Here is a 12,899-nt window from a genome sequence, read left to right as displayed (position 1 = left end):
AGGGGTCGGCAACCTTTACCACTCAAAGAGCCATTTTCACCAGTTTCACAAATTAAAGAAAACAATGGGAGCCACAAAAATCTTTTGAATTTTAAAATGAAATAACACTGCATATAAACCTTTTTTTTTGCTTTGTGCTATGTATAAACCAAGGGTCTCAGACACGAGGCCCACACCTTAATATGAAAATTGAATGTTAGTGCGGCCCGCAAGTTTTATATGAATGGCGCTTGACAGCGTCATGCTTGTTATCCCTCCTGATGTTTCCAGCAGACTATGAATTTCAGGGCAACTATTCTCTGGAACGTGCCATGATGGTACAGTATTTAGCACCCACTACAACCAGCGTGCTGGTCCAGTCATACGTTGTATGGGGCTTCTGCTTGCTCACATAAGTGACAGCAAGGCATACTTGGTCAACAACCACACAGGTTACACTGACGGTGGCGGTTTAAAAAACTTTAACACTCTTACTAATAATGCGCCACACTGTGAACCCACATCAAACAAGAATGACAAACACATTTCGGGAGAACATCTGCACCGTAACACAACATAAACACAACAGAACAAATACCCAGAATCCCATGCAGCCCTAACTCTTCCGGGCTACATTATAAATCCCCGCTACCAAACCCCGCCCACCTCAACCGACGCACGGAGGGGGGTGGTTGATGTGTGGGGGAACAGGGTTGGGGTGGGGGCGGGGTTTGGTGGTAGCAAGGGTGTATAAGGTAGCCCGGAAGAGTCAGGGCTGCATGGGATTCTGGGTATTTGTTCTGTTGTGTTTATGTTGTGTTAAGGTGCAGATGTTCTCCCGAAATGTGTTTGTCATTCTTGTTTGGTTTTAATTCAAAGTGTGGCGCATTATTAGTAAGAGTCTTAAAGTTGTTTTATATGGCCACCGTCAGTGTAACCTGTGTGGCTGTTGAGCAAGTATGCCTTGCTGTCACTTGCGTGTGCAAGTAGAAAATGCATACAACAAAAGGCTGGGCTGGCACACTGTTTGTACAGATTGTAGAGGGTGCTAAATGCTGTACCATCATGGCACGCCCTTATTATTATTGTTAGGGTGAAAATCGGAGAATATTAGTCCCGGGAGTTTTCTGCGAGAGGCACCGAAATCCGGAAATGAAGGTCGGCAAGTATGCAGCTGAGCCGCATCAGAGTGATCAAAGAGCCGCATGCGGCTCCGGAGCCGCGGGTTGCCGACCCCTGACCTAACTTATCTTTATACAAAAGCAGATGGCTTTTGATGGATTTATTTTTAACATTTTCCTACACAACACTTCCTGATGTATATTACAATGCAAAAATGTTGATTTCTGTCACTTTATCCTGCATCCTCTTTGTTGTGAACGTAGCACGCCTGTAAGGTGATTGGCGAAGAAGGAGGAAGCGTTGCTGTTGCGGAAATGAGGAGTGAGGATAGACGTGCGTGTGGAAAGAACGAGATAAGTTGAGCTGTGTTAGTATAGGTTGCTCAATAAAAGATTAATAAGAGCGTCAGACTTGGTGTGCGCTTCTTCTGGACGCTACAATTGGTGTCAGAAGTGGGATGAAATGCCTCCCAGTTCGCCTTGCCATCAAACCTGGGAGTCTTCATTGAGGGCGGAATTCCCCCATGCCAAGCAGCTGCACTGCACCTGTAGAAGATGCCTCTCTCTTTCCTTCCTCCCTCTTTCTCTCTCTCTCTTTGCGACAAGCTCACGTCCGGGATTCACACAAGCAGCGGCAGTATGCGCAAAGTTTTACTTCTGAGACCAATTGTAGCGTCCAGAAGAAGTTCACACCAAGTCTGACGCTCTTTTTAAACTTTTATTGAGCAACCTATACTAACACAGCTCAACTTATCTCGTTCCTTTCACACGCACGTCTATCCTCACTCCTCATTTCCACAACTCAAGAACACAACATCAACTTCAGCAGGTCGTTACACTATATTCTTTAAACACAGCAACCTGTGTACCATAAATTAAGCACACGGCTTTACCTTTAATTTCTGTAAAGAAATACTTGGCAGTCCATGTCTTGTTGAAAACACGCCATTCGTTATCAACTTTTCTTTTTTTAGCGTCTCACTTGTCGCTGTGCACCTTCACTCACAGGTTACACACGGATATACGCCCATAAATAACACTTTTCAAAATAAAAGCAGCACAATTGTATTGCACGCACGACATGGATGTTTTTTTTAATTTATTTTGTAATTTGTGATTGCAGCTGTTCACATTCACTCACAATCGCGCACGAGCATACGTCCACACGGAAGTAATACAAATAACGCTTTTCAAAACAAAAGCAGCACCGTTGTATTGCACACTCGACATAGATACCTTTTTAAATGTATTTTGTAATTTATGATTGGCCTCACGCGGGCCGGACAGGGACTTACAAAGGGCCGGATATGGCCCGCGGGCCGCAGAATGCCCAGGTCTGGAGTAGGTTGTCAAATGTCTACTGTAGTTCTTCGGAATATCCAAAATAAGACTGACTGTGAAGGGAAAAGTTCTTAGCTTTCTGGAAATGTGGCCTGTAAAACAACTTAGTTGAATAACCCTGGTGTACAAAAAAGATCTGTATGAATATAATGTACTGTATAACTATTCCGCTTAGGTGATGACATCAGCGGCTCAGGAAGTGGTATGTGCCTCAGTGGCCAGTGTCCTCGGAGCAGACCAGGCCTGTACGCCTACCCCCCTGACGACAACCAAGTCACTGGTGCAGCCGGGTGCCAAAGCCTCCTGTGCAACCGCCTACCGCTGCTCCCGCTGGCTGTCCTGCTCCTTTGCCGATGACGCGCTATCTACCGCACCGTCTGCCTGACCCTGAAGTCCAGAGAATGACTGGACCGTGGGATGGATGAATTGTGTTCAGTGGAATGAAGATGGAATCCCCGAAAAAGCAAAAACTGGTTCCTGATTTTTCCCTGTTTGACTATAGTTTGATGGCCTCCTTTTTGTTGAGCTGCTTTCCAGGAATTTCCCGGAAGCGACTCATGAGGAGAACAAGACAAAACAGAGACAGGGAAGACAGACAGCTGAGGTTGAAGAATGGAATGTGGGTGATGACTTATTGACTTCTTACAAGGTCCACTGTGCTCCTGTCAGTAGTGACTGAGCTCAATGCTGAGTTGGCCCTTTACTGTATGTGATGCGTCCATCAAGGCTTTTTCATTTCAATGTATTTTTTTAAAATCTGGTGTCAAGGGTGTGTACCTGAACAAAATTGTGTAAGATGTAAATGTGTGTGTGTCTTACCGCCACTGTATAGTGTGTTTGCATACATTGACTATATCAGACTGGCAACATAATGAGCCATTGATGTACATATAGTTTTCATCACATTACCTCCCCACATAACCTGTGACGTAACTGTCGAAATTTTGTGGCTGAACAACAGGTATAGGACTTATTTGTATTGCTGCCGAAAAATAATCACTCTCCGTAAATGTATGCCATGTGTGGACGGCGATATTACAGTTCATCTAAGGATTTCGGCTTTTAACACACTTATAAACAAAGCGCAGACTACCGTCTTTGAATCCATGAGTTTTATCTTATTATGATGGCATGCCAAACTTTAGATGATTTCTCTTCTGATTGACCCACTGAGAGCGTATCACGACACGCTCAACATAAACTCAAAGGGATTAATTTGTGTATGACCTCTTAGAAGCAACACATGAGGGAAAACCAAAGCATTTTTTACTTTTTTCAACAACTCTTAACAAAATATGATACCCTTTTGTGAAGATTTGTCACAGCAAATACACCTAATCAGAGCCTCCCAGTTTCATAAATCAGTTCAAATTATCATTTGGATATACACAATATTGCCAAAAGTATTTGGCCACCTGCCTTGACTCACATGTGAACTTGAAGTGCCATCCCATTCCTAACCCATAGGGTTCAATATGATGTCGGTCCACCTTTTGCAGCTATTACAGCTCTAACTCTTCTGGGAAGGCTGTCCACAAGGTTGCGGAGTGTGTTTATAGGAATTGTCGACCATTCTTCCAAAAGCGCATTGGTGAGGTCACACACTGATGTTGGTCGAGAAGGCCTGGCTCTTACCCAAATGTGTTCTATCGGGTTCAGGTCAGGACTCTGTGCAGGCAAGTCAAGTTCATCCACACCAGACTTTGTCATCCATGTCTTTATGCACCTTGCTTTGTGCACAGTCGTGTTGGAAGAGGAAGGGGCCCGCTCCAAACTGTTCCCATAAGGTTGGGAGCATGGAGTAGTCCAAAATGTTTTGATACCCTGGAGCATTCAAAGTTAAAGTTGGAACTAAAGGGCCAAGCCCAACTCCTGAAAAACAACCCCACACCATAATTCCTCCCCCACCAAATTTCACACTCGGCACAATGCAGTCCGAAATGTACCGTTCTCTTGGCAACCTCAAAAACCCAGACTCGTCCATCCGATTGCCAGATGGAAAAGTGTGATTCATCACTTCAGAGAACAAATACTTTTGGCAATATAGTCTATTTTTGCCATGCAAGCAACAATTGACAAAGTATAAGTTCTGCTGTACAGGATCAAGTAAAAACAAACCAATAAGAGCATGCAAACTCCACTTAAAGAAGCCTCAGCCTAGATTTGAACCCAGGACCTGCTGGGTGTTATGCAGACTTGCTAACCATGTGCTTCTATAGTCCCCCTATGGTTTTTATTACGACAATACAATGGTATCTCAATTTAAGTGTTTTGAGTAAGAAGTATGCTTAAGTTGCAGGCAAAAAGTTTGAGTTACAAGCATCCCCTGCATTAATTAGTCCACAGTGCTGAGAAGAAGTGGAAGACATTTATTGAATTACATAAACAAATAATTAAAAACATGACCAAGTTTGAAGCCAATTTGCTGGTCTGCACAATGCTGAAGCAGGAATGAGTCCAACGCCAGCCATGAATGGTAAAATTATATCTAAATGGCATATATTTAACCATAAGATATGTAAAAACTGCTGATGGTGTGTTTGACGGAGAAGACGTTGGAAGGAAATACCGTAGAAGTCCACTCTTCAAGGTAAATGCTGCATATTACATTACTTTAGAAAACTACTGTAGTTGTTTGTAGTACATTCAACTGTATTGTTCTTAAACAATATTTCTTATGTAAAATTTGTTACAAGGTAAACAAAAGTGTGCTGTTTTGGGACGGCCAATCACCAATCAAATTGATTTAAATCATTTTAAATGGGAGATGCTGATTTGAGATATACTGTAAGTGTTTTCAGTTAAGCGCTCTGTCACAGAACCAATTAAACTCATAAGTTAAGGTACACAGAAAATAGAACTGTTAAAAAAAATAGCTGGACTTCTTCATTCTGCAGAAGGTTGACTTTTTAAAGGCACATAATACAGTATCACCTGTACTTGGCTTGCCTTTATTTGGATCTGTAACAGTCAATACTGCAGATTCCCCCATCCATCATACACATAAAGTTAAAGTGACTTGTGTATGCAATTGTTATTTTATTGTTTTTCTGTGTTCTAAATGACAAACCCTACACATTAAACTCCGATTGTATAAAATTGACTAAGTTTTGAATATTTCTGTCTGCAGCAACGTATGATTTTGTATGGATGTCCTTAGTCCAGGCACTGGCTTAAACATTTGATCGGGAAACTAACAATCACTCAGAGCGTACTCAGCTGGACTGCCTCTAGGTAATGTTACAATTGTCCATGAAACAAAGCAAGAAGAAGGTGCTCAAAAGTACAGTAAGGCTTTTCAGAATGTGCTCGCTGGATACTAATTTAGACTGGATTTGCCTTAGACATGCTACTGGTTAGCATTGGCGATTTTACATGGCGATTTCAACACCTCCAAATGTGGTAATCAAATCTACAACTAAGATGCACATTATAATCAAACAGCTGGTATGTTATAAACACAATACTTACAGTAAAAACACCAGTGACCCAACTTCATGGCAAAGACTTCTTCCTGGCTGAGGTAACACACCCCAGTCTACTGCCACAAGGTTGGGAGCATGGAATTGTCCAGAATGTTTTGGTATCCTGGAGCATTCAAAGTTCATTTCACTGGAACTAAAGGGCCAAGTGAAATCCTGAAAAACAACCCCACACCATAATTCCTCCCCCACCAAATGTCACACTCGACACAATGCAGTCCGAAATGTACCATTCTCCTGGCAACCTCCAAACTCAGACTCGTCCATCAGATTGCCGGATGGAAAAACGTGCCGAGCCATGTGATTAGGACACCTGATTCTGATCATTTGGATGGGTGACCAAATACTTGGGTGGCAATATAGTGTAGTTTAGAGCAGTAGTCCCCAACCACCGCTCCGGGGACCGGTACCGGTCGGTGACGCATTTGCTACCGGGCCGTAGAGAAACATTAAATAATTTATAAAGGACTGCGTTTTCTCCGACTTAACTTTGGCCTGTCCCACTAGACCAGGGGTGTCAAACTTGTTTTTATTGAGGGCCACGTCATGGCTGCCAGCAGAGGGCCGTTTGTAACAGTAAATAATTAATGAATTTGCCTATGAATTTAAATATTAAGAAAAAAAAAATTACGTTTACGATTTTACCACTGGTTTTACAGAAAAAAACTGGCAGCTTAGTTGCCAGACTTTTACTGTAAAATATGTGGTGTTTTTCTTTTATCATTACTATTTTTTTTACAACATAACGGAAATAGAAACACAGTACTGCTGTTTAATTTTATTTTGTCAACTCAGCTGCCAGTTTTTTTACCATAATAAAATGTGGTACCATAAAATCATCAACAGTGGATTTTACAGTAAAAAACAAAAAACTGATAGCTCAGTCGACATAATTTTACTGTAAAAAAACAATCATTGATCGTTTGCCTTCCGCCCGATTGTAGCTGAGATAGGCTCCAGCGCCCCCCGCGACCCCAAAGGGAATAAGCGGTAGAAAATGGATGGATGGATGATCGTTTTGTTTCAAATTACAGTAATATGCTGTAAAAAAAAAACTCCCTAAATTTTACAGTAAAAATTTATTGGTCATTTTTATAGTGTACAATTTGATGGGTAACTCGAAATCATAAGTTAAGCAGATATTTAAGTATTTATTTGGATTTTGGCCAACAAAGTTAGATAACATAATATTTGTTGCAATATTGGACACTAGTTTTTTCCCTGTCAAACTACAAAAAAAAAAGAAAATAAGAAAGTATTATTTCCAGGCTTTTGCGGGCCATATAAAATGACGTGGAGGGCCAGATCTGAGTTTGGCACCTGTGCACTAGACACACCAATGAGCTTGTTTATAGATGTACAATAAAACTCCTCATAGGAAGTTGCCAAGGCAGCACGGTGGAGAGGGGTTAGTGCGTCTGCCTCACAATACGAAGGTCCTGGGTTCGATCCTGCGCTCGGGATCTTTCTGTGTGGAGTTTGCATGTCCTCCCCGTGACTGCGTAGGTTCCCTCCGGGTACTCCGGCTTCCTCCCACCTCCAAAGAAATGCACCTTGGGGATAGGTTGACTGGCAACACTAAAGTTGGCCCTAGTGTGTGAATGAGAGTGTGAATGTTGTCTGTCTATCTGTGTTGGCCCTGTGATGAGGTGGCGACTTGTCCAGGGTGTACCCCGCCTTCCGCCCGATTGTAGCTGAGATAGGCTCCAGCGCCCCCCGCGACCCCGAAGGGAATAAGATATAGAAAATGGATGGATGGATGGATGGAAGTTGCCATTTGTTATAACTTTGTGAGTTGATGCTATGCACATTAATGAACATATCAGATAGAAAAGTGACAGATTTTAGTCAAAGGCTGATTTCCATCTGCATTTCATTGCAAAGAAACACTCTCAGGGCTCCCATTAATTCAGCGTTATATTGAGTTCAGAATCAGAATCAGAATCAGAATCAGAATCGTTTTATTGCCATTGTTTGAGAACGGGTTCACAAACTAGGAATTTTTCTTGCAACATAAAACACATATAACACAGATTTGGTATTAACAAGAGCTGTAACTGAGCTATCAGATCTTGTTATAGACTTAGAAGGAATATAAAGGAGCTACTGTTAGGAGTTATTTGTTCATGTGCCTGATGGCCGAGGGGAAAAAACTGTTCAGGTGGCGGGAGGTTTGGTTCTGGATGGACCGTAGTCTCCTGCCTGAGGGGAGAGGGGAGAATCGTGTGTGTCCAGGGTGAGAAGCGTCAGCTGTGATCCGACCCACACGCATCCTGGTCCTGGAGGAGAACAAGTCCTGGAGGGATGGGAGCTTGCAGCCAATCACCTTCTCAGCAGCACGTACGATCCTGGACTGTGGCGCCGGGGAACCACACGGTGATGGAGGAGGTCAGGATGGACTCGATGATGGCTGAGTAAAACTGCACCAGCATCTCGGTCGGCACCTTAAGTTTCCTCAGCTGCCGCAGGAAGTACATCCTCTGCTGGGCCTTCTTGATGAGGGAGCTGATGTTCGGCTCCCACTTGAGGTCTTGGGTGATGGTGGTGCCCAAAAAACAGTCCACAATGGAGACGGGGGTGGGAGAGTCAATCAGGGTGAGGGGGGATGGTGGGGCTGTGACTTCCCTGAAGTCCATGATCATCTCCACTGTTTTCTGGGCGTTCAGGTCCAGGTTGTTGTGGCTGCACCAGGACGCCAGCCGGTCCACCTCTCTCCTGTAGGCGGACTCATCGCCATCCGAGATGAGCCCGATGAGGGTAGTGTCATCCGCAAACATGAGCAGTTTTACGGACTGGTTACTGGAGGTGCAGCAGTTTGTATACAGGGATAAGAGCCAGGGGGAGAGTACACAGTGAAGTGAAGTGAATGATATTTATATAGCGCTTTTCTCTAGTGACTCAAAGCGCTTTACATAGTGAAAACCCAATATCTAAGTTACATTTAAACCAGTGTGGGTGGCACTGGGAGCAGGTGGGTAAAGTGTCTTGCCCAAGGACACAACGGCAGTGACTAGGATGGCGGAAGCGGGGATCGAACCTGCAACCCTCAAGTTGATGGCACGGCCACTCTACCAACCGAGCTATGGTTGGTAGAGTGCAGCCCTGAGCCCGGAGTACCAGTGTTCGTGGTTCGACTGTCCGAGACAATCTTCCCCAGCCGCACGTGAGTTGTATTTTTCATGCACTCATTCTTGCTGTATTTATCTGGCACAAGTGGAAAGCCGGTCCCTGAAAATAATGCCTACATTAAACCGGTCCGTGGGGGAAAAAAAGGTTGGGGACCAGTGGTTCAGAGCATGTGTTTATGGATAACTAATCTGGATTTTATGGTAATGTATTTATATAAACAACACACTGGATGGCAGTCATGGGTCATTATTGCATTGCCAGTTAACAGGCGCCATTTCTTTTGTTGCTGTTCTAAAGTTTGGCCGCTAGATGTCGCCCTCCCAAAAGACACGCTATACGCAGCCAACCTGTCCGTTGGGCATTGAATAAGCGGGGAGGTGTCACTTGATTGGTTAATGATCCGCCAGCCTCTCTTCTAATTGGTCAGAAAGGCGCGGAGAGGCGGTAATGAGAGGAGAGGGAGAAGCGAGGGTCCAGCACGAGTGTGTTTGTTTCAGAGGCCGGTCTGTCGCGGTCACAAGAAGGATGTGAGCGTTCGACATTGGAATCCTGATTTCAGTGGATTTTGGTTCATGTCAGCCGGATAATGGGTGCGGAAAAACGGGCGCTCAGTGTGACCATGCTGACCACTTTAACTGTTCTTTTGTACGCGACCACTTTGGTGTGTGCGGTGGAAGGTAAGTGCACGAATATTACTCTGTCACTTGTTAAGAGAAAATAGTAATTAGATAGAAAAATACTTTAGGGCCATTTGCTTCGTTCAACAAATTGTTGGTGAGGATTGATAGTATAGTTAGTGTGGACATGCTAGGAAGTGCCTCTCAGTGCACTCAATTCATTTTAAGTACGAATAAATGGTGTACCACAAGGGTGTCAAAGTAATTTTAGATCGGGGGCCACATGGAGAAAAATCTACTCCCAAGTGGGTCGGACTGATAAAATCACGGCACGATAACTTAAAAATAAAGACAACTTTAGATTGTTTTCTTTGTTTAAAATAGAACAAGCACATTCTGAAAATGTATTAGTAATAGTAATAATAGTATTCTACCTTTTATTTGTCGTCATGTATACTTTCTGAATAAATTATGTGATTATGTTCATCAGTCAACTCATTGGTGTTAATTTTCAATCCATCAAGATAAAAAAATAATATCAAAATCAAATTACAGGATGCTATTTATGTAGTTTGCTCATTTTCCTCGACTGGTGCACTAACATCATGTGGTTCATTTGTTTTACATATGTAGCATAATCTACAAAGATACAAATAATTGTTATTGCGACATCTAGTGAACACATTTAGAACAGCAGTTTTTTTCATTCAAATATTTCGGCTCATTTTTATACTTAGCAAACTCCTCCCACGGGCCGTACGTTTGACACCCCTGGTGTACAATATTTTCATTCATTTTGTTATTGAATCCAGAGGTATGCCTAATGCTCATTTAAAGTTAAGTTTAAGTTAAAGTACCAATGATTGTCACACACACACTAAGTGTGGTAAAATGTGTCCTCTGCATTTGACCCATCCCCTTGTTCACACCCTGGGAGGTGAGGGGAGCAGTGGGCAGCAGCAGTGCCGCGCCCGGGAATCATTTTTGGTGATTTAACCCCCAATTCCAACCCTTGATGCTGAGTGCGAAGCAGGGAGATAATGGGTCCCATTTTTATAGTCTTTGGTATGACTCGGCCAGGGTTTGAACTCACAACCTACCGAGTAGGTTTGTGCATTTGGTTCATTATATCAAGATTTCCTTTTGATTACGGCAATACTTCCTCTGATATGAATTGGCAAATACACCAAGAAGTCAAAATATTTGGAACACAAGCACACCCCAATGAGCTGTATCAGACTTTGATTAAAAATCAGTGGCAGTTGGAGCTTTAATGGCGCCCAATGCGAAACCCCCTTATCGCCACTGTAGACATTTTCTTTTTTTCAAAATGTTTTTTAAATTTTGCTAAATTACTGATCTAAGATGTGAGAAATACTTCTTATTATGTATATCAGGGGTGTCAAACTCATTTCACCTCAGGGGCCGCATAGAAGAAAATCTTTAATGGTAAAATCATGGCATGATAACTTAAAAATTAAAGACAACTTCAGGTTGTTTTCTTTGTTTTACTTTGGCCAAAAATAGAGCAAGCACATTCTGAAAAAGTTCAAATAACAAATAATCCTCTGGACAAAACACTTCAAGTTTGTTGAAAATTCTAAGGAAATTGGTGCAGTTCTAAAAACACAATGATTTTAGACTTTGTCTCAGTGTATCTACAAAGCCAGGATTAAACTTTAAGTCACAGTCTTTCTGGGATTGAACAAAAACACAACATGTAAACCTTCTAGGTATCAAATACCTACTTTGTCATGTCCACATATCAATCCAGAGCTAACTCAACAAACCGTAACAAACAGAGGTAAAAACTATTCAAAATGCTTAAGTTCACTTTTCTCGAGGGTGCCAAATGACGATGGGTTTGAAGCAGAAGACAAAAAACGGCAGGTTTTAAGTTTCATGTGGGTCGAAGAGGAAGGGCCACAGTCCCCCTTTACTGTGTACCTCTTGCTTGGCCCAAGTATAAACCGTTTCCTTGCCTAACAGAATTGCTATTGTGACATCCAGTGGACACATTTAAAACAGCAGTTTCTTTCGTTAAAAAAAAAAAAAGGAGCTAATTTTTATACTTGGCAAACTCATCACTCGGGCCGCATAAAACCTGTTTGCGGGCCTAATCCGGCCTGCGGGCCGTATATTTGACACCCCTGGTGTATGTCCTGTACGTGTCTGAGTAATGCATGAAAACAAGAATGTAATGCATCTGACTAAATTTAGTAAGCACACATTACTGAAAACATACTTTTTTAATTGCTAGTATACACATTTTGGTCACTAAAGTATCTTTTTTCAGCTTTTTTCCAAACCATGTACTTTCACACCGATGCTTAGCATTTTTAGTGCTTTAATAAGTGCATTGACACTGAGAAATAGGGCAACATGCATATGCCGCCAGTACCAGGATGTTCCACTCAAAGTGCCCCAAATGGTGAGTGGGGATGGAGCCTAACCCATACTTAATCATTGCCATATTGGCTAGTTAACTGAAGGGGAGGGACTAACTTGAGTAGTTGCAGTTCACAATTAATAAGGATAATATTGCAACCGTCATTTCCAGTAAGTGAATTGGGATAGCACCTTACTGTCAATTTTTGCACCCTCAATTTTTGCAATTTTTGATAATAATAATATATTTGTATTGCACTTAACATTTATTTACGAACCACAGATCGAATAAAAGTATGATTTGGTGTACGAACCTTGTCTCAATGTACCGTATTTTTGGGAGTATAAGTCGCTCCGAAAATGCATAATAAAGAAGGAAAAAACATATATAAATCGCACTGGAGTATAAGTCGCATTTTTGGGGGAAATGTATTTGATAAAACCCAAAACCAAGAATAGACATTTGAAAGGCAATATAAAATAAATAAAGAATAGTGCACAACAGGCTGAATGAGTGTACGTTATATGACGCATAAATAACCAACTGAGAACGTGCCTGGTATGTTAACGTAACGTCATTCAAATAACTATAACATATAGAACATGCTATACGTTTACCAAACAATCTGTCACTCCTAATCGCTAAATCCCATGAAATCTTATACGTCTAGTAGAGATGCGCGGTTTGCGGGCACAACCGCGGAGTCCGCGGTTTATCCGCGGATCGGGCGGATGAAATTTAAAAAAATTAGATTTTATCCGCGGGTCGGGTCGGGTCGGGTGGTTGAAATAACATTTTTTTTTATTTTAAATAGATTCAGGCGGGTGGCAGTTAAACCAAT

The 12,899-nt window shown here is 42.3% G+C and overlaps 2 protein-coding genes across 2 annotated transcripts in view; both read left to right on the top strand.

Moving 5' to 3' along the window:
- LOC133616419 (glypican-1-like) overlaps positions 1-5,525 on the top strand; it is a 112,580-nt gene extending 107,055 nt beyond the window's left edge. Inside the window, exon 12 of the mRNA XM_072914692.1 lies at positions 2,617-5,525. Coding sequence (XP_072770793.1) covers positions 2,617-2,798 — 182 coding nt within the window. The 3' untranslated portion in view covers positions 2,799-5,525. The remainder of the gene's footprint in view (positions 1-2,616) is intronic.
- Positions 5,526-9,561: 4,036 nt separating this feature from the next.
- The window catches only part of LOC133616421 (ephrin type-B receptor 1-like), a 256,986-nt gene continuing 253,648 nt past the window's right edge, over positions 9,562-12,899 (top strand). Inside the window, exon 1 of the mRNA XM_061975655.2 lies at positions 9,562-9,729. Within this exon, the coding sequence (XP_061831639.1) occupies positions 9,639-9,729 (91 nt within the window). The 5' untranslated portion in view covers positions 9,562-9,638. The remainder of the gene's footprint in view (positions 9,730-12,899) is intronic.

Source organism: Nerophis lumbriciformis, linkage group LG14, assembly GCF_033978685.3.
Source record: "Nerophis lumbriciformis linkage group LG14, RoL_Nlum_v2.1, whole genome shotgun sequence".
NCBI lineage: Eukaryota > Metazoa > Chordata > Actinopteri > Syngnathiformes > Syngnathidae > Nerophis > Nerophis lumbriciformis.
Note: the sequence above shows the minus strand (reverse complement) of the source record. Positions and strands in the feature narration are given on the sequence as shown.